We start from the raw sequence: 23,042 nt of genomic DNA, 5'->3' as shown, positions 1-23,042 counted from the left end.
ACAATATATTATATAGATAAAGAATTCCCTTTAATATTGCTGAGAATGTTCACAAATTAGTATTGTAGGTCTCATCTCTTTCTAAGAACAATGAAGTCAAATCCTTTCCTAGTAGTATCTCTTTGGAGAATCATATTGGAGTGAGGTCCTTAATGATGTCCAACTGCACTTTAGTGTTCCTGACAAATAATGGATATATTGTATCAGTTATGCTGCTGGCTGAAAGATAGATGTGTTTCCTCCATAGGTAGTTTCCAAAAGCTATATATTCATATACTTAAATTGCTGAACATGAGAGTCCAAACTTAACTGGCTCTTCAGGGGCCTATCCATTAGCAGATAAATTGAACGACTGAACGATATATTGTTCAGTCGTCCAATTTATCTGCTAGTGGATAGGCCCTGAACGATGACAGATGTGCACTCCCGCGGCAGATAAATTTTATCTTTCGTCTCTCCAACATGTTGGTTAATTATCGCATATCGCTGCCAGATATTAGAAATATCTGGCAGCTTATATGCGGTAAACGACGAACGATATTAGAAGCAGCTATAGAGCCTTGGAGAGAAAAAAAATCCACTCCCTGAATGATGTCATGTAATATCGTTCATCTTGTGCAAAAATCTGTCATGTACATGACCGATATCGTTCAGCGCAGCCAACGGAATTTTCAATAGATATCTTTTGTTTTTCATCATTCAAAAAGCCAGAGATGCAAGCCTTGTGCTTATAATACTTTATATAATTATTCTATGAGCTTCCCAAATCCTATCACTACTTGTTTGCTGTAATTCAGTTATACACTGTTAAATATTCAAGTGTCTCCTTATCCCTATGCCGCTGGGGATGCTGTGGATATATATATATATATATTAGACATATCTATGAATGTAACTGGCACCCCTGCGCAGGCTTTCAATCCCAACCCTCCACACTATCCTCAAGTCTCCTGATGCTCTGTGAGGCTTTGTATGGGATGCAGTGTATTGCGGTTACTCACTACTACTGGTGGGCACTACTGCCACTACCAGTCATCCACTTGTCACTATTGGAGCTTTTTCCTAACAAAGTTGAAATCCTGCCTCCACTGACAGCATCCAGACCTGCCTCTCATAGCACAGGATGGCTCCCGGCAACCTGGCTCTGATTGGCGGCTGACCTCTTGATGCAGCCGCTGCTGCTCCACATCCACGCCTGCAGACATACCCCTCTTCGGGTCCACAGCCTCTCAATAGCGGGGGTGTGCCGCAACTCCACTCCGCTCAGAGCCTCCGCTAGTCCCTCTGCCTCCTGACAGCAGTGAGCTAACACCGCACTACTGACAGCCAATGCTGCTGCCTCCTCACCAGGAGGTGGGCACACAAGGAGGGCAACGTCAGCCTCCTGTCAGCTGCTGCTGAAAGCTCTTATCACTTTCTCAAAACTGGACCCTCTTTTCCTGACAGAAACCAAATCACTCCCACCTATATTACTCCGCCCCTTTTCCTCCAGTGCATCCAATACACTTGATAACGCCGGAATATGTGACCGTACATATTCCTTCAGAATTCACGAATATATGCATGCTTATGTCTTTCATTATTTTCATTGCAATTAAGAGTACATAGAAATGATTCAGGATATATATTAGTTGTAAGTTGCAGAGGACAACATGTGTCGAATGGCTTCACGCCTAGAGATGAGGCCTTCTCTCTATCTAAAGTAGGCAGGTGTGTGTCTGAAGCAACAGTTATTATTGTTTAATATTGTATAATCTAAAAGGTATAAGTGTTATTACAGAAATAGATATAAATCAGAACTGTGGAAAACTATTTCTTCTCTAGCAAGATAGAATAATGAGTTAGTTGAGTATGAACAGACTAGGAGACAGTAGGTCTCAGATCTGTCTAAACAAGAAGGGAGCTAATCAGGATAGCCTTGGCCTATATGCGGTCACCAGTATTTTGAGAACATAGAAAGGAGATTATAGGTTTTGTTATGATTAAAATATATAATTAGTGAAATATTTAGTGCGCATGAACATTGAATTAATTAATATTTGCCATTTTAGAATATGTCAGTATGCAAAGAGGGAAAGAGTATAAAAGATTGATCAAATAGGGGAGGGGTTGGTCAGTCGGGTTGAGCAGGAGAGATCGTAGGTCGAGAGAGTCGCGGGACGCTGGGCTGTAAGTATAAACAGGGCTGATTGTCACCTTGTTAGTCTATGCTAGGCATTGCAAATAATCATTTTGTCACTGTTGCTGAACTAATGTTTCTTATGTTGTATGTCTGCTTTGACAATAATACATGTATAATTAATTTGCTTTTTAAGTAAAACATTGTCATTTATTTTAAAGTTGGTATTGGTGTGAATTATTCCATTTCTTCTTATAATAAGAAGTAAGGTTTAAAAATAAAATCCAAAACACCTCGCGATATCAATTTTGGAGGCCCCAGCAAGATACACCTGTTGACGCCTGCCGTATCAGTGATTGAGAGTGCACGGCATTGAGTTATTTTGCTCATTAGATAATTTTTATTTTTAAACGTGCAGTTTTGTTTTTTCCTCTCCCTCAGTCTCCGATATGATGGTTAAGTTAAATTGTGCTGTATTGATTGTTTTGGACTTGTTTTGTATTGGTAGGATTTGTTTCTCAAAATAAGGTTTTTCTCCGTTGTGTAGTTTGTATAAGAAAGTTCGGTATTTTGGAGAAATGGTGTTAGGAAGAGGGATTCTCCCCTCCTTTTTTTTGTCTGGGCATTGTGCCGAGTAGATAGGGAAAGTAAATGGTATTTGCTGAGGGTTTTTTTTCTCCTTCCCCGTGCACTGAAATATGTTGAGTGTAGAATAGAGAGGATTTTTACATTTGCAAGTTAAGTGATTTTCTTGGCATTCTTGTTAGTTGAGATATCTATTTCTGAAATTATTGGAAGATTGATGATTTTTTATGAAGTTTTATTGATATCTTCTATTTTCTTTTTCTGCTCACTCTGAGAAATATATATAATTTTTTTTTGTGCAAACCAGTTTTTTGTTTTTTTCCTTCTTCATTTTTCTTCTTTCCCTGCTCTATATGAAAGAGTGACGTATGATTGGTTGAATGACGTATGTTTGGGTAATTGGCTGACCTTCACGGCAGCAGATTCTGGAAAGGACCCCACCCGAGTATCGCTTACAGCTTCCGCTTGGAGCTGGGGTTAGATTAGGGTCTTGTGTCAAAAAAAAAAAAGAAAAAAGAAAAAGACACTATAAAAAAAAAAAAAACGTAGACAGCAGTGTATGCAACTTGTGTGAGTGAACTATAACTTTTTTCTTAAAAGAAAAAAAAAGAAAAAGGTTGTGCATACTGTCTTATCTTTCCTCATTCTTCTGTCTTTCTCTTTCATTGATAGGGACCCCTGATGTGTCTTACTTGTGAATATGTTGCTGTGTTAGAGTTAGTAAAGGATTTGATTACCATAGATGAGTTTTTCCTAATATTTTATGACATATGCAATGTTGTTTTTTTCTTTTTTTTGGAAATTGAGAAATTGAGGTTTGAGGATTTCGATCCAATAGTGTTGTTAGAGAGTGATTTGTCATTTGATTCGGTTTTTTGACTTGGGTTCCGATGGAAGCAGTTCATTAGAATTGTTGTTTGTTTTCTGGTTTCCAGAAATTTGAAATTGTATTTGAGTTATTTTTCCCAGATATTAGGGGCAGTATTGTTGTGTTTTTTTGGTGGTTGCTTTTGTGGTTATAAAAATTAAATGTCAGCAAGGGGTTAGGACGGGAGGCATTTGGTGAGCTAGCTTTTCCCATTTTCCCCTGTAGTATGCCTTGCATAAGAAGTGGAGTAGAGAGGCATGAATCTGGTTATGTGAATTGCGGGGTAATATTGTAAACAAAGAGAGAAATCCACGTGGTTAGATATAAATTTACAGATACCTGATAACGAAGACAGGTATATAAATAGACTTGTGTAGTTACAAGTGATGCAAAAGGTGTCTTGAACCCTAATAAAGGGGGGCACAAGGTAACTGAAGTACTGAATCTGTTAACGAGGTCATATTGTACCTGAGATCTGTTTGGTCTGATAACGAAGGACAGGAAACACGATTAGGGTAGTTTTTTAGGGTAGTTTTTTGAGTTTTCATGTTGACAGACGTGTCACAATTTTAAAGTGAAAGAAACAGTCTCATTTGATTTTTAAAAGGCAACATTGTCTAGTACTTGTATGGAACTGAAGGTGGTTCTTGTAAGTGATATATAGAAGGTAAGCGCAAGTGATTTGAGGGTGAAGAGGTTGATTGTAGCTTGATAAGCTACAGAGTATGGGGAGAATGGTGCGTGATGCACCTGGATGGTAATGGTTGTTTTAATGAAGGGGAGAAGGAATTGGTTTGGTGAAACGGAAATCTGAAACCAGGGTAGTTTACCATGAAATTGTAAAGGTATCCCACTAACAAAACTTGTACTTAAGAAAGAATTAATGTTTCTCATTGCAAGTGTAAAAGTTTATTTGAGGAGCTGGAAGAGTGTTCCCCTTTGAAGGTCATAGAGATTAGCTATTTGAGAAGAAAAAAAAATGCAGTTTTATTTTTGCAGCAGAGCGAGAGAGACATTTTTTTAATATGGCATCGAGTGAGTTGCCAAGAGTTACCAGGGTAGTTATTTAAAAAAAACAATGTCAAAGAAATGCAACAGAGGATGGGGAATAAGGGTAGTGTAATGCGGGATCTAGGAATAATAATAAAACAAAAGCATATGTGATTAGGTATGACAAGTATGTATGCAGTTATGAAAGACAGGTACAGAGATGAGAGTGTGAGGTTTGTTGCAGGGTGAGGTGAGATACCGGATGGACCTCTGGTCATTTCTCCATGGCTGGCACATTTAACCAATCTATTTTGGAGGCTTTGAAAGCAACAATTATTTTGTATAAGTTGGTGAAGAATAGGGTTAAGTATTTGCAATGTCTGTCAATATGGCAACAGGAGGCTAAGAGGTGGAACAAGGTGGCAGTCAGCCAACAGCACCGGTAGCGCCCCCGGCTCTCACAGCTGGCCCAGCTGACCCCCCCCTTTTTTTTTTTTTCAAGATTTGAACCCCAGAGACTCCAGTCTCTGGTGATGACAATGTTGATGTAACGCTTAAGCTTATTACTTTCTTTATGCTTGCTTATTTTAATTAATAATCATTCCAAGATTTGTATCTCACAGACTATTGTCTGAAGCTAACTTAAATGTCTAAGCTTATTGTTATAGTTATGCCTGTTTATTCTAATCAACAATGTGTTTATGACTATTCCCCAGAAGTGAACTGTTAGATCTGATTCAGCTGATTCAATTGATGATTATTGCTGATATTCGTGTCCTTCCTGCAACTAATCTCACTATCATTAGCAGGTTCAATGTGTCCTGGATACCTTGCATTTATCTAACCATTTATTGTTTGTGAGGACTTCACAGTTTCTGGATGTTGTCACAGAAATCTAACATCATGTGCAGCATCATTCATAGCTAAGAAATTGCGCAGATATTTTTGTTTCCAGATATAATATAGTATCCTATGTGTTGTTGAAGGTGACAGGGGTACACATTTTGCAGGGAAGGTATTACAAGCAATATGTCAATATATGTGTTTATAAAAAAAGCAAAATTGAATGCGTAAACACTAACATTAAGTATAAGTTAGCTGAGGTGGATGTGGGGACTGCCATGAGTTGACTGGGGGCTTTTACCTCTGGTTTATTATAGCATCCATACCACTCCAAAGCGATCACTTAACCTGTGCCTTATGAGCTATTTTTTTTTTTTTGTGGAAAACTGCCTATTGTAAGTCCAGCAACAGACTTGTCACTGTTATATGATTTAACTATGTACTATGGGGGTCATTCAGACCCACTCGCAAGCGGCAGTACGCTCGCAAGTGGGTCGATGTTCCCCACTGCGCATGCGCACGACGGAGGGAGCTCCGTCGTGCGCATGCGCGAGACCCGGACTGCGACAGCCAAGCTGTCGCTCCGGTCTCGCACCAAAGGGGGCGTGCTGTCGATGGTGAGTGACAGCACGCCCCCTTTGGTGGGCGTGCCTGCCAGACGGAGGCGTTCCCATGGGAACGCCTACCGTCTGAAGCCGGCCCCACTGACATCACTAGTGATGTCAGTGGGAGTGATTTTGGCTCTGATAGAGCCAAAATCACTCCAGGACTTGTGGCAGGGAAACCCTACCGCAGGGTTTCCGTCGCAAGTCCGATGGTCAAGACCATCGCGACCATCTTTTTGGACGCTCGTATATGCTGTGGGTGGTGACCCACAGCTATACGAGCGTCCAGGAGGACGCTCCATTTTAATGGAAGAGGGCCCTGATTCAGAGCGAGCGCTCTGGTCAGAGCGTCCGGCTCTGAATCAGGCCCTATGTTATACAATTCTCACAGCATCTGAAGAAAAGCAAGGAAAGCTTATGAAGAGACTCCCAGAAGAACCTTGTCATGGAGTCCAGTCTGGAGACTATGTAATGGTGAGATATTTCTTATGTTCTGGTTGTCTCATAGATCGATGGCAAGGTCTGTTCCAGGTTCTGCTAACAACCTCGATGTGGCTGAAAAGGACAATTGGATTCACAAAATCTCACTGCAAGAAGGTTGCCGACCCAGCGGTGAGGTCAGATAAAGCCAAAGAAGACGCAGATAAAGACACTGACTGTGATTTAAATCTTACGAACGTATTTGATGATGTGCCTGATCACAGCCACAGTTCAGACCAAGATAAGGTTCACAGAATCGGGGACATTATTAGTAATGTTCTGCGGGTTGTGAACAAAGAAAATGAAAGATGGCTATTGGTGATCAAGTCTCTGTGTATCCATTGATTGGGAAAGTTATTTTTTTTTTTTTTCTTTATCCATTTTTTATTTTTTTTATTTTTTATTAAAGTGAATAGGAGCTGACAAGGACTGGTGACTGATGAGGATGGTGTGGAGTGTTATCCTAGGGGTACTCCAGGGGTCATATTGGTAGACTCCACTCCTATTTTAAAACTCATGATCATAAGGGATATGGTTTTAATCACATTAAGAGTCATAAAAGACGCACACACTCATTTTACTACTGATACTCCCAGGTATAGGTACGCATCAGAGGATGGTCAAAAGACCAAGGTGGAAAATTCTTAATAACTCATATATAAAAATAATTAAAATGGTTGAAAAAGAAATACACAACAGGTAAATAAGGACTCATACTGGTACTAGGTATAAGATACATCTGATGAAGTATCGGAAAAAAAGAGACATTACTGTAAGGCAAAGGTGTGAAGGGTTGTCTCACAATTCCAAGGTGTATATGTAAATTCTGTGGTATAAATTCAGAAAAGGGGTATACAATGGTGCAAAGACAGCATCTCTATACAAACTGACACTTCTTCCCTGGACACTTATCATGAGCTTATAGAAAGAACAATAAAGTTGATTGTTGGGTATGTAGTCACCACGTCATTCAGGGAATGTTGTGCTAATGTCTATTTCATTGCACTCAAATCAAACAACACATCACTCACTATGTGGAACTCACACACTTGAACCTTATAATGTCACAGGTTCCCTACGTTTAAAATTAACAAGGTATCCAAGGTATGATCAGGACAGCATCAGGTGCATTAACAAAATGGTACAGGAGCTGAAGGTATTTATTTGGGAACCAGTGTTTGTAACACAATCTTACAAGGAGGATCTTACTGAATTAAACTTGTTTGGGGATCTTTTAGAAATTATTAAATACACAAAACCTAATAAAAAAAAAATTATTATATGTGAGTGCATTAATAAACTGTGTAATAACAGAAAAAATGTTGGGGTACAATAAAACATACAGTCATCATATCGCATAATGGAACAAGCAAGAATAAAGCGTGGATGAAAATGGTGCATGTTCTTCTAACACATTGTCTAATAAACCATGACACTACCACAGGGGTTATATTATATGTGTGGGCATAAGGCTTATAGATGGTTACCGGTGAATTCTTTTGAAATGGGTCTTATAAGAACATTGCTACTTGATGCAAAGGTAATACAACAGAAAAATCTAAAAGAAACAGATGAAAGAACGGTATATAGAAATATAAATGGTATATGGAAAAGTACAAGCACCTCTTTACACTGTCCCAAAGTTATAAGGTTGGTTTAGGATTTGGTAACATAATAACATTTGGTACATAGGGAATTAATAAACAATATCGCAGACATTGTGGTAAGAGACTTTCAAGCAATAAAACATTGAATTAAAATGCAGCACACACTACCTTACAGCTGTAACTTAGGATATTGTGTCACATTACAAACAGTATATGAGTTAAAGTGTCATACATACATCACAAATTCTTCTGATGCAGAATAAATAAAATAAAGGTTAAATGAAATTACTCAGGTTAAAAATGAATTTGCTGAATAAACATGAGGATGTGATTCCCGACAGTTGGTTCACCTGGTTGAACCCTAGCACGTGGTTTGCATGGGTTGAAAATGGGTTTAGCAGCATTATGCACGCAATGGGAAGATTAATATTTTTTGTCATGATGTCATGATGATGTTGTTGATTTTCTATATATTAGTGAAATGCTTCAAGAAGATTTTCCAATGGATTAACAAGAAATTGGATGATGCAGTCTATGAGAGATATGAACTTTCTTCAGAGATATGAACTTTTTTCGGAGTTATGACCCCTCAAATTTCATGAGGATGGAACTGATAACGCCGGAATATGTGACCGTACATATTCCTTCAGCAATTCACAAATATATGCATGCTTATGTCTTTCATTATTTTCATTGCAATTAAAAGTACATAGAAATGATTCAGGATATATATTAGTTGTAAGTTGCAGAGGACAACATGTGTCGAATGGCTTCACGCCTAGAGATGAGGCCTTCTCTCTATCTAAAGTAGGCAGGTGTGTGTCTGAAGCAACAGTTATTATTGTTTAATATTGTATAATCTAAAAGGTATAAGTGTTATTACAGAAATAGATATAAATCAGAACTGTGGAAAACTATTTCTTCTCTAGCAAGATAGAATAATGGGTTAGTTGAGTATGAACAGACTAGGAGACAGTAGGTCTCAGATCTGTCTAAACAAGAAGGGAGTTAATCAGGATAGCCTTGGCCTATATGCGGTCACCAGTATTTTGAGAACATAGAAAGGAGATTATAGGTTTTGTTATGATTAAAATGTATAATTAGTGAAATATTTAGTGCGCATGAATATTGAATTAATTAATATTTACCATTTTAGAATATGTCAGTATGCAAAGAGGGAAAGAGTATAAAAGATTGATCAAATAGGGGAGGGGTTGGTCAGTCGGGTTGAGCAGGAGAGATCGTAGGTCGAGAGAGTCGCGGGACGCTGGGCTGTAAGTATAAACAGGGCTGATTGTCACCTTGTTAGTCTATGCTAGGCATTGCAAATAATCATTTTGTCACTGTTGCTGAACTAATGTTTCTTATGTTGTAAGTCTGCTTTGATAATAATACAATAATACATGTATAATTAATTTGCTTTTTAAGTAAAACATTGTCATTTATTTTAAAAGTTGGTATTGGTGTGAATTATTCCATTTCTTCTTATAATAAGTAAGGTTTAAAAATTAAATCCAAAACACCTCGCGATATCACACTATAGCACAGCCTCACCACAGAGATAAAAAGTAGCACATAAATTGATATGCTAATACATATATCATGAATTGTGACTACATATATATATATATATATTATATATACACACACACATATATATATATATATATATATATATATATATTACCTCAAATTGTACATTTATAAATATTACATAGATAAGTACAGTTCTTATTTTAACTCTTAACCAGGGTTACATTACTCTCTTGGAATGTACAGAAGACTGCCGAATTTAGGGGAGCTCTACCAGAATCACTAGAGTACAACAGCCTCCAGGATTTGTCACCCAATAACCCAGTAAACCAGGGGATTTGATGAAACTATTTGTATCCTTCAAGCCCCCACTCCCCACTGGTAGAAATCACACCATTCCACAGTGGAAGGGGGGGGCACAAACACAATATTGCGATTCTCGCTTTCGCCTTCCACCTTTATCTTGCCACGTGGATGTCCCGGAGAGAACAATTTAAAAGTAAGGAAGTATAAAATAACTGGGGAGTACTGTCAGCACAGACGGTGTAATGGTTAGCATTACTGCCTCACAGCACTCAGGTCGCGAGGTCGTTTCCCACTACAGCCCTAACTGTTAGGAGTTTGTATATTCTCCCTGTGCTTGCGTGGGTTTCCTCCAGGTGCTCCGGTTTCCTCCCACACTCCAAACATATACTGGTAGGTTAATTGGCTCCCAACAAAATTAACGAGTGTAAGCTCCACTGGGGCAGGGACTGATGTGAATGGCCTAATATTCTCTGTAAAGAGCTGCAGAATATGTGTGCACTATATAAATAACTGGTAATAAACTAGACAATAGATTTCATAAAATGAGGGGCCATATTTACCAAAGATTGATCAGTTTCTGGCTTAAAGAACACACTAATTTTTAATTCAACAGCAGCTAAAGAGCTGCTGGCTACCCATCTTTCCAGATATATAAAAACCTTTCTGTATCTAATGATGTTTTAAACACAAAATATGCAGTAGTACAATAAAACAGTCTGAATGCACAATCAGATCAGCAAAATCACATCAGCACAACAACCCTGCCACCCTGACCTATTATCATCTAAAAATAATCTCCCGAAAACCTGCATATGTTACAGACAGCACTGGAGAATAGAGCATCCAGAATGTAAAGGTAGAGAGGAGCCGTGTATTCAAAGCAGGGTATAACTACCTAGTACCACTTTAGGCTATGTAAGACTATGCTTCAACAGAAGAATGTACCATGCTTATGGAGTAGGCAGACGTATAGGTGTGCAAACCCTGTGGCTGTACATGAAAACCTGGGGCAGCCACAATGACAGAAAAGATTGATAATAGTATTTGTGGAAAGCTAATTTGGGGGATTTATTTCAAAATTGGTGAGGTTTAACGTGGAATGATAATTGGGGGCTTCAGTCTAATTGTACATGAATGACATGGTAGTTATCATTCCTTTGCAGTGTGTTGCAGTCATTTGGGGTAATGACGATCATGACAATAGCATTCTATGAGATAGAGATGGGGATAAAAGTTTGGGAAAGGGGGATACCCCTAACACTTGCTGGGAAAATATATTATCGAAAGAAGAGTGGTAATAACTACAGTAGGGATTAAAGGGATTAATAGTAAAGTGTTAACAAGCCAACACACTGAAAACAAATATAATTTGCAACAACTGGTTTCTAAAATAAGTTTAAAGAAATAAACCTTAAGTATACTGTATATTGATTTAATTGAAAAAGGTCCATTGTAACATTTGCAGTAAATGATCCCAGACACAGAAATAACTTAAAAGGTTTCGCATTGCATGTAGCCTTATTATGTGTTATAATAGCGCTTTTGTCTTTAGTGGTCGGCCATTCTAGGCTGTGAGAGGCTCCCTGCAGTGGCTGACAAGTGCTTAAGGTTGGAGAATGTGTGTGCTAAGAAACAAAGGACTCGGTCACAGTCATCTCAGCATTAAATCAGAATATCTACAGTTATGAAACTAATCTAGAAGCAAACATTATGTGTGTATATAAGCGACTTGCACTGGTCCTTAGAAATACGGATTTCTGGAAGCAGGAAATAATTAATTTCATGCCAGAAGATTATTCTAGCCATGTACTGTACATCTCACAGTCATTACTAAAGATTATTTGTGTACATCCAAATAAAGGGGCTAAATAGTTCTGTTAAAATGATCTTGAATTAAAATACAAAATTGAAATAAAGATCATAAATTATTAAAACATAATTGGGACAGATTTTAAATATTTATTTTTTTCTAAACTCAAATTGCAATGTCGCCAAGAGGATTTTTCACTGTCTGTTTTGCAAATGGCATTTACCTCTTACAGTAGTCTCTTATGTATATCCTAAGTTATGAATGCACAGTAAGCTACTTCTGAGATTGCAAGGCCCCAGGGATACAGGTGAAATGTGTCATATTTCCTGAATCTGCAGCGAGGAAATCCCTGTAATGCTTTTTTCAGTAAAATGGAGTTATGTAGGCTTGTTCTTCTGTGATTGCATGACACATAGGTCATCTCCTTTTCATTACTGTGCAGGAATGTTCACACATGCACTATAATAGGCAATACGCCACAATGCTGACTGTCACCTATATCTCATGGAAGGAACAATACCATATTTGGGAACTTTTAGAATCTGACCCTAAGGGGTAAATTTAGTGCAGGTTTTTAGAAGTGGAAATGCTGCCCATAGCAACCAATCAGATTCTAGCTATTATCCTCTAAAAGGTGCAGACTGTAAAAACTTGCACTTTAGTTAATATACCAGTAAGTGGCCTATTTCTCAGGCCCCTTTTATCTTGAAGTTATATGGAAATAGCAGTTATTTTTTGGTGCCATGACTCTAATAATGATAAATTGACATTTAAGGCAGTTGATTTTAATTAGATACATCCTTCATTGCTAAAATAACAATGTTTCTCAATAACTTTATGGTAGTAGCATCACTTAAACATTTTACAAAACTAGTAGTCATTACAAATTAGATCCTGATGGTTTTCACGAAAAACAGAAATAAACATTTAGTTTTATAGTTCACAAGATCGCTGATTCTAAAAGTGGACACATTATGCAAACCCCTGATCAACCATGCCTTGTTCCATCAACAGGCCATACTCCGATCCACCAGTAATGCTCCATAAATGGGCTACACACACATCCACCAAGTCATGCTCCATCAACTGGCTTCACACTCATCTATCTAGTCTTGCTCAATCAACTGGCCATACACTGATCCATCAGGTCATGCTCCATCAGCTGGCCAAACAATGATCCAAAATGTCATGCCCCATCAAGTTGCCACAGACTGATCCTTAATAGCCAAACTCTACCACCGGGTCACACAATGATCCACAATGGCCCATCTTCACCACCAGGTCACACGCAACTAACTGGCCACACTATAACCCACAATGACCACGCTCTACTTTCTGGCCACACAATAATGACACTCTACTTACTGGTCACACACTGATCCTCAATGGCCATACTCCATAAACTGGCCACACACAGATTTACAATGAGCAAGCTCCATCAGCTACTACGCATTGATCCTCAAGGGCCATGATCCACCAATTGCTCCTACATTAATCCTCAATAGCCGCACCCTGAAGCTGCAAAGTATATAAAAATAAAAGGGATACGTCCTCTTTAAACACTATGCTTTGTTTCTCTTATATGAAAAAGTGTAGTAGTTTTCACCTATTGACAGAATATGGATGTAATATACATACACAGTATGACCAGAGGGGACAATCATTTACTATAGTCCCTTTCATCTAAAATGTATACTTTTGCATTCCGCTATTTACCTGATTCCAGGGTTTGAAAAGACAGCCAATCAGTCAAGAGTGAAGCTCCCACTTCATTAGTACACTGTAGACGGATGCTGTGATTGGTTAGTGGCTTAAGTTCTTCCAAGACAGTAGAACTAAGCGATATATTGATATACTGCGAGTACATTTCATAAGAATCATGTGACACCAATACCTGAGTCAAAGAAAGAAAGATTGTTGTTAGAAGATAAATATTAAAACTATGACAACACAGTAAAAAGTACTTAAAAGAGATCATAGCAACAAAAAGAAAAATAGAGGGAGTTGCTCTATGCGGAAAGCTGCCTGATTGCGGGAACTAAATTTCACATAACTGGCATCACCATGCCTGAAGAATCGGAAAACAACAAGATGATATCCTGAAAACAATTCCTACATAAATGGCACTATGTTGGTATGGAAAATAATAAATCTCAAATCTTCCCTTAACTGGATAATGTTGTTCTGTTCTTCTTCTTCTTATATTTGATGATAACACAGTCCAATCCAATGCAGATAATATGGAAAAGAACAACAAGTCCTATGTGTTTGTAGTTTCTTCAGACCAAAATCTCAGTGGTATATTAATAAGTTAATATTAATCGATTCATATCTTTCAAATATAGGTGTACCCACTCACAGTGAAACACCTTTAAACGTGAATATCAAGGTTTCTTTAAAGTCACCCGATTCAGTCTCACACTTGTGCCATCACCATATTTTTCAGAGTAGGATCAGGCATACCTCACTCACATAAAAGCAGAAATGCACCGGTGTATAATGGTTTGTTTAGTGATGGTAAGAATTCACTCTCAGGGCGATATGCGTACCCCATTTACAGTGTTCTAGACGTTCTCTTTCATATAAAGGTATCTTTGTTCATATACACGCAGATGTACCCATGTGTTCATATATTCAATATATTATACCGAAAAAATTAATAAAAAGGGTATGTCTCAGTGGTGTATATATAGTATCAAAAATTTATTCAAACACATATATTCCCATGCAAGGGAAGAGACATACAAAAAACGGGTATACAATATAAAAAGTATTTAAAACATCCTTTGGAAAAAACAAGAGTCAATTACCTAAGTCAGGCAAATCAAAGTCCGCAGCATCCAGATGCTGTGGACTTTGATTTGCCTGACTTAGGTAAATTTATGTAGGAATTGTTTTCACGATATTATCTTGTTGTTAAAAGAAATGATACCTTTCTAACATCCTTACGTAATATGAGGTGTCCTAAACCATTATCCTCATTGAGACGTCAATTAGCCACTCCACATCTCCATGCCCATATACTAACCTGGCTTTAAAACCACTGTTGCCACATGTTGTGGATGCTTTAAGTGACAGATTGCAAATGTGTGGCTCTACTCATCACTTACAAGCTGAGAGACTGATGGTCATCTCTCCCTTCATCACCACATCCAAAGTAACTCACATTGTCACCATTGTAACCCAGTCTGATATGGTTCCACAGTCAACCTACTCTGCTAATGCTATAATAGGAACAGGATAAGCTTTGGACAGGTATACGCTCTCCACCTCGATAAGGAAAGCTGCGCCCACCCTTCTTGAGTAACAGTTAGATCTGAGGCAACACCCCGAGTGAAAGCAACAGCTGGCACACGTATCCCTTTGTTAGGACACCCATATTTTTCCCCTGAGATTCAAGCAGAAATAGCAGTTTCCACATTAATACATCTCATTTAGGTACTGGAGGCATTTTACACAGGTGAAATCACCTTTGTCAAACCCACGAACCACTGAGAACTGCTGTCACCATAGTCGTATGGGAATGGACCTGGCCAAATGTAACAAGCTCAGAGTCTGGCCCAATTTAACATACAAATCCAGCTAAAGGGTGCAAATTTGGATCTGGCCAAACCATATTGCAATGCAAGGGGTGTGAATAGTTTTTTTTTTCTTCATGGAGGTAAAATACTGCCTGCACTTGCATGTAGCACACAATATTACGCAGCTTTATTTTTATATTGTAATTTAGAATTATGATGTGTTCCCCTCTAAACTTATCCATGCAATTTAGATTTGCGTCCACCACCCACCCCCACAACACGTATCTTCCAGTCTAAATGACAAAATACATTTATGGCCCCATTTAACAATAAGACATAACCCCTTTAGTGCTCGCTAAAGGGGTTCTATCCTCCTTTTAGTATTGAACAGTTTGTCACTGTACCGCATATGCAATCTATAGATGATGATAGCAATACGATCTCCATTGCTGTCAATGGGGAACCAGAAACAGTCTTTCCGGATTCAGGGGAGCCTTCCAGGCATTGCAGAGTCCCTGCCAGGTAATGTGAATGCGCAGACTGGCCCTATCACATATGCAGGGCACAACAGTCCACAGCTGGCAGTGATCGGCGGCCAGCAACAGTGTAGAGGATGCCGGCGAAGAGGGGGATGTCTCTGGACCTTGCCAGATGTGTAAGTAATGTTAAATATCTACGGCATATTTGTTAGTACCACTGCGATACTAAACAAAGTACTGTATGCTGCTGGTATTAAGGATGAGGCCCTTAATCACAAGAAAAAAAAATTCAGACCGTATTTCAGTGAATGATATTGCCTTATTATCTGGGTACGGTCTTCAGAAAGTGGCAGATGACAGCAGTTGCTAAAATAAAATCACACGCACTACAGTGTAGAATCAGTAGACTGTGGCAGAAAGCTCATGTTACATCTGTGAAAACTACAGAGCTAAGTAAAAATAGTCAAACAAAATAAACAATGGTAAAGTACTGATCGGTTTGTGTAGATTTAGGTATTTCAGAAATGTGGTGGCTCAGAGTCGTGTTGTATCAGAAAGATCCCAATATCAGGAACAGTGGAAGTAGTTTAGAAACAACCCCTAAATCTCAGTTATTATTTCATATTACCCTACAGACCTAAATACAGAACAGAATCATGGAGCTGAAGAGAAAATGACATATTGAAAGTGGATTTGTTTTGGGTGGAAATTAATATCGAGTCTATAAATGCTTGACCTGGGTGTAAATAAGCTTCATGCGATTTAAGAAAGACGAGAAACAAAAGTGTAAATAATAAATCAAATAAAAAATGTAATATAAAACATAAGCAGCATAGACTATATCAAACAATTATGTTGACTACCGTGACATATGCAGAAATACTTTTTTAGCACAGCCTGAAGTGCTGGCTAGAAGGCATCAGAATGTTACTGTCGGTGACTGTGGATGAATAGTCATTATTCAGATGCCAGACTGATCAATGTAACCTAAACTATAGTTAGAAGTTCAAATCTCAGTCAGATCCCTTATTTGGGTTGGAATCTTGTTTCATTCAGCAATGTTAGACTTTGGTCTCTACTACAAGATAAGTATCATTGTCAGGAACAAGTAGCTCAAGTACACGCTCTGATCCCTAATAAGGATTGCAGTATGTTTCATAAAAGAAAATTGACTTGTATCCTACATAAGGGATGTATTAGAATTAGAGATGAGCGGTTCGGATTCCTATTGTGTAGGGCAGAGCGCTGTGATAGCACTCTGCCCTACACAGACACAAACACACAGCCGCCAGCGGCAGCTGTGTGTTTGTTACAGCAGCCAATGAGAGTCACACAGACTCTCATTGGCTGCTGCACGGAGGGAGCCGGCTGGAGCTCACACATGAGCTCAGTCTTCCGGCTCCCTCATCAGCGTGTGACAGCAGAGCGGACGGCGCGGGAGCGGGGATACAGGTAAGTTTTTATTTTTTTATTTGTGCAAGGGCTGGGGGTGCTACTGGGGGGGAGTCTGCTACTGGGGGGGCCCATACTACTGAGGGGCCTGCTACTGGGGGGGCTATACTACTGGGGGGGGGCCATACTACTGAGGGGCCTGCTACTGGGGGGCCATACTACTGGGGGGGGGCTTACTACTACTGGGGGGGGCCTGCTACTGGGGCAGCCTACTACAGGGGGGGCCATAGTACAGGGGAGGCTACTACTGGGGCAGCCTACTACTGGGGGGGCCTGCTACTGGGGGGGCCTACTACTGGGGGGCCTACTACTGGGGGGGCATACTACTGGATGGCATGCTAATGGGGGGCATACTACTGGGGGGGCATTCTACTGGAGGCACTGCATAGTGGACCCTACTACTAAGGGGACTGCATAGGGGGCACCACTGCTGGGGGCATTGTGTACGGGACACCGCTACTGTGGGCATTGTGTAAAAGGGGCACTACTGTGGGCATTGTGTAAAAAGGGCACTACTGTGTGTCGTAACATAAATAAGAGACACTACTTTATGGTGTAATGTGAATCAGGGGCACTATGTGTGGTGTAATGTGAATAAGATTGTGCACTGTGACTCCTAGGGCCGTAGCCCACTATGTAAACAAGTACTGTGATTCTGCTGGCCGTACCCCACTGGGTGGGTGCACTACTTTTCATTTCTGCCACTGCTGTGTGGCAATGTGTCATAGATGTGCTTTATACTGTGGTGTCTGTGTCGTTGTGCCGCTGCTTTGTCGCTTAGTAACCAGTCAGCTCACTGCAACCTTTGGCCAATAATGTTGAAAACAATATTTTAAGCTGTGATATGGTCTAAATTGACTGGAAATTAATGTTATTGAGGTTAATAATACTCTAGGAAGAAAAAAAAGACCAATTTATGTGATTTTAGCTTTTTTTGTCAATTTTTGTAAAAAAATCCAAATCCAAAGCCAGTCACCGCAGTTTGGCAAATCCAAATCCGGACGACGAATTAGAACCAAATCCAAATCCGGCAAAAATGGTCCGGCGCACATCTCTAATTAGAATACAGATGCACGGGAAGCCGTCTGATGGAATCCCAGCGTCGAAATCCCGACTTAGTACTAAAGATAGCCGTCTAAACACTGACGCCTATCTTTAGCCCGACGACGGAATCCCGACAGACGGCTTCCAGAACGCAGGTAAGAGGGGACAGGGTTAGCGTTAGCAACAGGAGGGGGGTGTTAGGCACCCCTGAGGGGACTTAGGGTTAGGCACCCCCGACAGGGGCTTGCTGCAGGGGCGCAGAGAGGGGGGGAGCGGATACAAACTACCCGAGCCTGCTGCAGGGGCCTGGGGTCGGCACCGCTCCCCCTGCCTCTTAAGTCAAAGCAGCCCAGCACGCACTGCTGTGTGCTGGGCTGCACTGGGAGACTGCTCATGCAGCATCCGGAGCAGTCTCCTATGCCTATGGGGGGAGCGGTCACGCTGATCGCGCCCCCCATTGGCTGTGCGCCGAGCTGAGGGGCACACGGCACCCCCCCTCCCCCTCCTTTTGCTAAGGGGCATGGCCACATCGCAGCGATAAGGCCACACCCTGTCACCTGGGTCCGGCGCGGCACTCGTTGGCCCTGCCCCTGAGGAGGGTTAGGCTAGGGAAAGGGGGGGGTTAGGGTTCGGCATACCGGGGGGTGGGTTAGGGTAAGACATCCCCCCCGGGAGGGTTAGGGTGTGGGAAGAGGGGGTTAGGTTTAGGCACCCCCTGGGGGGCTTAGGGTTAAGCACCACCCTGGGAGTTTTAGGTTTATGCACTCCTAAGAGAGTGTTAGGGTTGGGGGGGGGAGGGTAGGGTTAGTATACTTACCTGCCCTGTCGGGATTCTGGTATTTCAGGTTTCCGCATCGGCTTTTCACCCGCTGGGATTTCATACCCAACCCCAACAGACACGCCGTCACTTACATGCTTATTTATTGGATTTGGAAATGCAATTATTAGTCCAATATTACATACTGGAGTAGGTAATTGCCAGCTAACATTTTCGATTGGATTATTGTAACTGGCCACATATCCAATCCAGTCAAGCTGGCCAAAAATCAAGACAAATTGTTGATACATGTTGTCACAGGCACAATAATTATGGGACCAATTCCAACTTTAATAGGATAGCTGGGCCAGGATTTGCCAATTGTAAGGACTAATACTGATTTCTAGTGGTTAATTGAAACTACTATGGACCACACACTTTGTTGTCTGGTTAGTCATTGAAACACACCAGCCACAATTCTGTCTCATGCCCCGTTATCCCCCAGTTACACTAACTGTAAATGGAGATTTGGCTGATCTCCGTGCTACTTAGAATAGCTCAGCAGATGTGGAAGTACGCCTCGTTCATTGTTGTGAGTGTACGCACTGCGAAAACTTGCAATGTGTCCGCTTTGTGTGCGACTCTTATTCATGCTCTATATCTCATATTTCACGGCACTACAGGAAAACGCAAGAACAGCAACCCCCAAAGTTCACTGAAATATATATCAAGATGCCCACCCCAAACTCACATTCTCTCTATAAGGTCTATTGGTTATATGTAATAGGTTCCTATTTTTCGGGGAACCTGCGTGATTTCGACGACAGAGGTGCTAAATTTAAAGAGGTAATTGTTATAAGACCAAACCATCCTGGTTAGCGACTATGGGAGACGTGTACTAAGCCTTGGGGAGAGATAAATTGGAGAGAGAGAAAGTACCAATCAGCGTCTGTCGTTTTACAGGCTGTATTTGGAAAAGGACAGTTAGGAGCTGACTGATTGGTACTTTTTCTCCCCCAAAATCATTATAGAATTTACCACTGATTATATGGTATCAAATGTGTCCTTCCATTTTGACTAGCTGCCAACCATATCAAACGGATCCTCAAATCGACAACATTGCAGTCACATGCCCAAGTAAATGGGTTGTAAACCTTTGTACAGCTGCTAATATTAATGCACATCCCCAATAACAGGCAGCAGCTGCACAGCTCTAGTGATGACAGCTGGAAGAAAGTGGAAATTGGGGTCAAAGCAGGAGATTCAGTATGGAAACAATGAAAGTGTCTCCTGAATTGGCGGGAGAATTGGATGACCAATTCAGGACCTGTGTTTACTACATACTGGTTGCAAAACGGACTTATCACCAACACATGTATTCTATCAATACAGACTGAAGCCCATTCACATAATTATTTCTGAAGAGCGCCATTTAGAATATTTCATACATTTAGGACTCTTCCTCTGGGTGACATTATCAGGTTTGCCTGAAGCAGCTTTTTAGACAGACATTTCCGCTCTCTGCTTCTAAATCATGATAGATTATATTATTTCTTCCAAACTGCTCCTCAAGTCTAATGTATAGCACTGGCTTCTAAACTGATAATATTGAGGTCATCCAACCTGCATTTATAAAATGTTTGGCGAATAGTAAATGATTGTGGTTTGGGGATTTTAAATAATTACTAACCAGAGAGGCTCATATACATCACGTTTAATCTGTGCACTTAAAGTTTATTAGATTTTCTTATACAATTGCAGACTTGTTCTCACATATGCGCTGGGAAAATGGGTAAAGCCATTTCGATGTCCTTTTCATGCCTTGTGCATTCAGCACTACAACCTATGGTACATAAACACATGGAAAATAGATTGTGCTACATTCAAAAATTTTGAATGCAGCATTAAAATGTTACAACGCCATGGCGGTAATAGGGATGGACATCGGAAGCTCATCATCGAATGGTGGAATGGGCTTTCACTGAATGTTCCGATACGATGGTAACTAACCATCACATCAAAAGCATTTGATGGTAAATCCACGGTGATGGTTCGCGTCTGCGCAGTTTTGCGGATTGGCACATGCGTAAGACCATCTCAGTGTGTCAGGCCAGATGCGGATCGACCGGTCTGTCACTTAAGGAGGCAGAGACTTAGTTCACACATGCACAATACCCCTGCAGAGCGGCCTGCCGGAGGTGGACTGGACTGTCGGTCACTGGAGCAGGAAAGGTGGACACGGCTGCAAGTGACCTGAGACTGAGTGACACCGCGGCCAACACAGACACACCAGCATCAGACAGGTAGAAGCCAGGGGTGGCTCAGCTATTGAGACCATATCTTCATTGCCATTCAATGGCGACAAACATCAGAAAGCCTCCATCGAATGGTAAAATCACTACCATAAGAAGAAAAACATTGATGGTCTAACTATTTATCACTAGGTGTTAATGTAACCATTTATTCTATTTTCAATGTTATACTAGCTTTTGCCCACAGCCCTGCTCGCATGGATGTCTTATTACTCAGCGGAACTAAGTTTTCAAAGACAAATGTTATATTCTGGCATTAATGGCAAGGAAATCGGCTAATCAAATACCGTCAGCGGCAGCACGACGGGTCGGAATCCCTACTGCAGCAGGAAAGTACTCTAACCATCCCCTTACCCTAACCCTCCCTTAGTGGTGGCTAACCTTAACCTCCCCCCTAGTGCCTAACCCTAACCTACTCCCGTTACTGCCTAATCTAACCCCCCTCCCCGCACCCTAAACCGAACCCTCCCAGGGGGTGCCTAACCTTAACCCCCCCTTCCCTACCCTAACCCTCCCAGGGGGGTGCCTAACCCTAAGTCCACCCGGGGGCCCCAAAAGCTAACACTCCCCCTCACGTGGCTCCACACCAAGACACCCGGGCTTACCTTCGTTTTGTAAGCCAGGTGTCAGGATTTAGTAGTAGTGGGGCTAATGATAGGATTTCAACGCCTATCTTTAGTCCCATGTCGGGATGTGGGTGTCGGGCTATCCCGCACGCCTGTATCCTGCCTGCATCCCAATGGCAAGTTTATTAACAGCATATAGGGTAAACAAGACCAAAAAATAAAGTAACGGTATGGACCTGTATACAGCCTCTTTCTGGCAGATGTTCATGTCACGCCACATGCAACGTTTCCTGCACTGATCAGAAGCATTATCACAGAGTACAAGTAATTGGCATCTACATGAGCGCTTATTAAGTACATAGTACTCTATGCTGCAGGGATGCTGGAACATGCTTTGAACGCTCAAAAGCGAGGTCAGAACACGTTTTGTTTACCGACACCTGTGTGTGAGAGCCCCAAATGTGCAAAACCGTATCTGTGAAGGCATGAAAAAAATAGTGTGTCTATTTAGAATACAAATAGATCTTTGAAGGTATGTGTCCGTTACCAGTGAGTAGACGACCTATTTATCAACGGCTAACAGTCTGCCAAAGCGCATTTGCAGCTTTGAGTTATTCTGCAAAACTGGCACCTACCCGGAAGAAGACAATTCTTCTCAACATTTAAAAAAGTGAATCTCGTTTCCACTCATGAACCACCCTAAGCATGCCCACCTAAAATCCTCCCCAATCTGTCAAACTATACAAACATTTGGACAAAGCCTCACCCACTTCCTACTTTGCCCTTCTACATCTTGTGTTCAAGAGTCGAGAGAGCCCCAACTAAACACCTATTACTGGGAGCTTTGATGTGACGTCACCAGCTTCTATTCTTCCTTTAATGAAATACAATTCTACATACAACACACACAGCTTCAACAGAATATGCTGCTGCTATATAACTAGTGTTCATTCTAGCACCCTGCACTTGTGACAATCTATGAAGTTCCTCTTTCCTGTCTGCACACTCTGGTCTATCTCAGCAGCTGAGTGTGCTAAGAGCACCAGAGCAGAGCGCGCCACCCCAGGCAGGAAAGAGGAACTGCGTGGCAGGAAAGAGGTGCAGGTTGTCACAGGTGCAGGGTGCTAGAATGAACACTATATGACAAAATGTAAATACATAAATA

At 40.9% G+C, this 23,042-nt stretch overlaps 1 protein-coding gene across 1 annotated transcript in view; it reads right to left on the bottom strand.

Moving 5' to 3' along the window:
- TYRO3 (TYRO3 protein tyrosine kinase) overlaps window positions 1-23,042 on the bottom strand; it is a 214,023-nt gene that overhangs the window by 79,119 nt on the left and 111,862 nt on the right. Inside the window, exon 7 of the mRNA XM_088449938.1 lies at window positions 13,463-13,640. Coding sequence (XP_088306064.1) covers window positions 13,463-13,640 — 178 coding nt within the window. The remainder of the gene's footprint in view (window positions 1-13,462; window positions 13,641-23,042) is intronic.

This window comes from Taudactylus pleione, unplaced genomic scaffold (genome assembly GCF_031769625.1).
Source record: "Taudactylus pleione unplaced genomic scaffold, aTauple2 ptg000501l, whole genome shotgun sequence".
In the NCBI taxonomy this organism is placed as follows: Eukaryota; Metazoa; Chordata; class Amphibia; order Anura; family Myobatrachidae; genus Taudactylus; species Taudactylus pleione.
The sequence above is the reverse complement of the archived record's forward strand: the minus strand, read 5'-3'. Positions and strand labels throughout refer to the sequence as shown.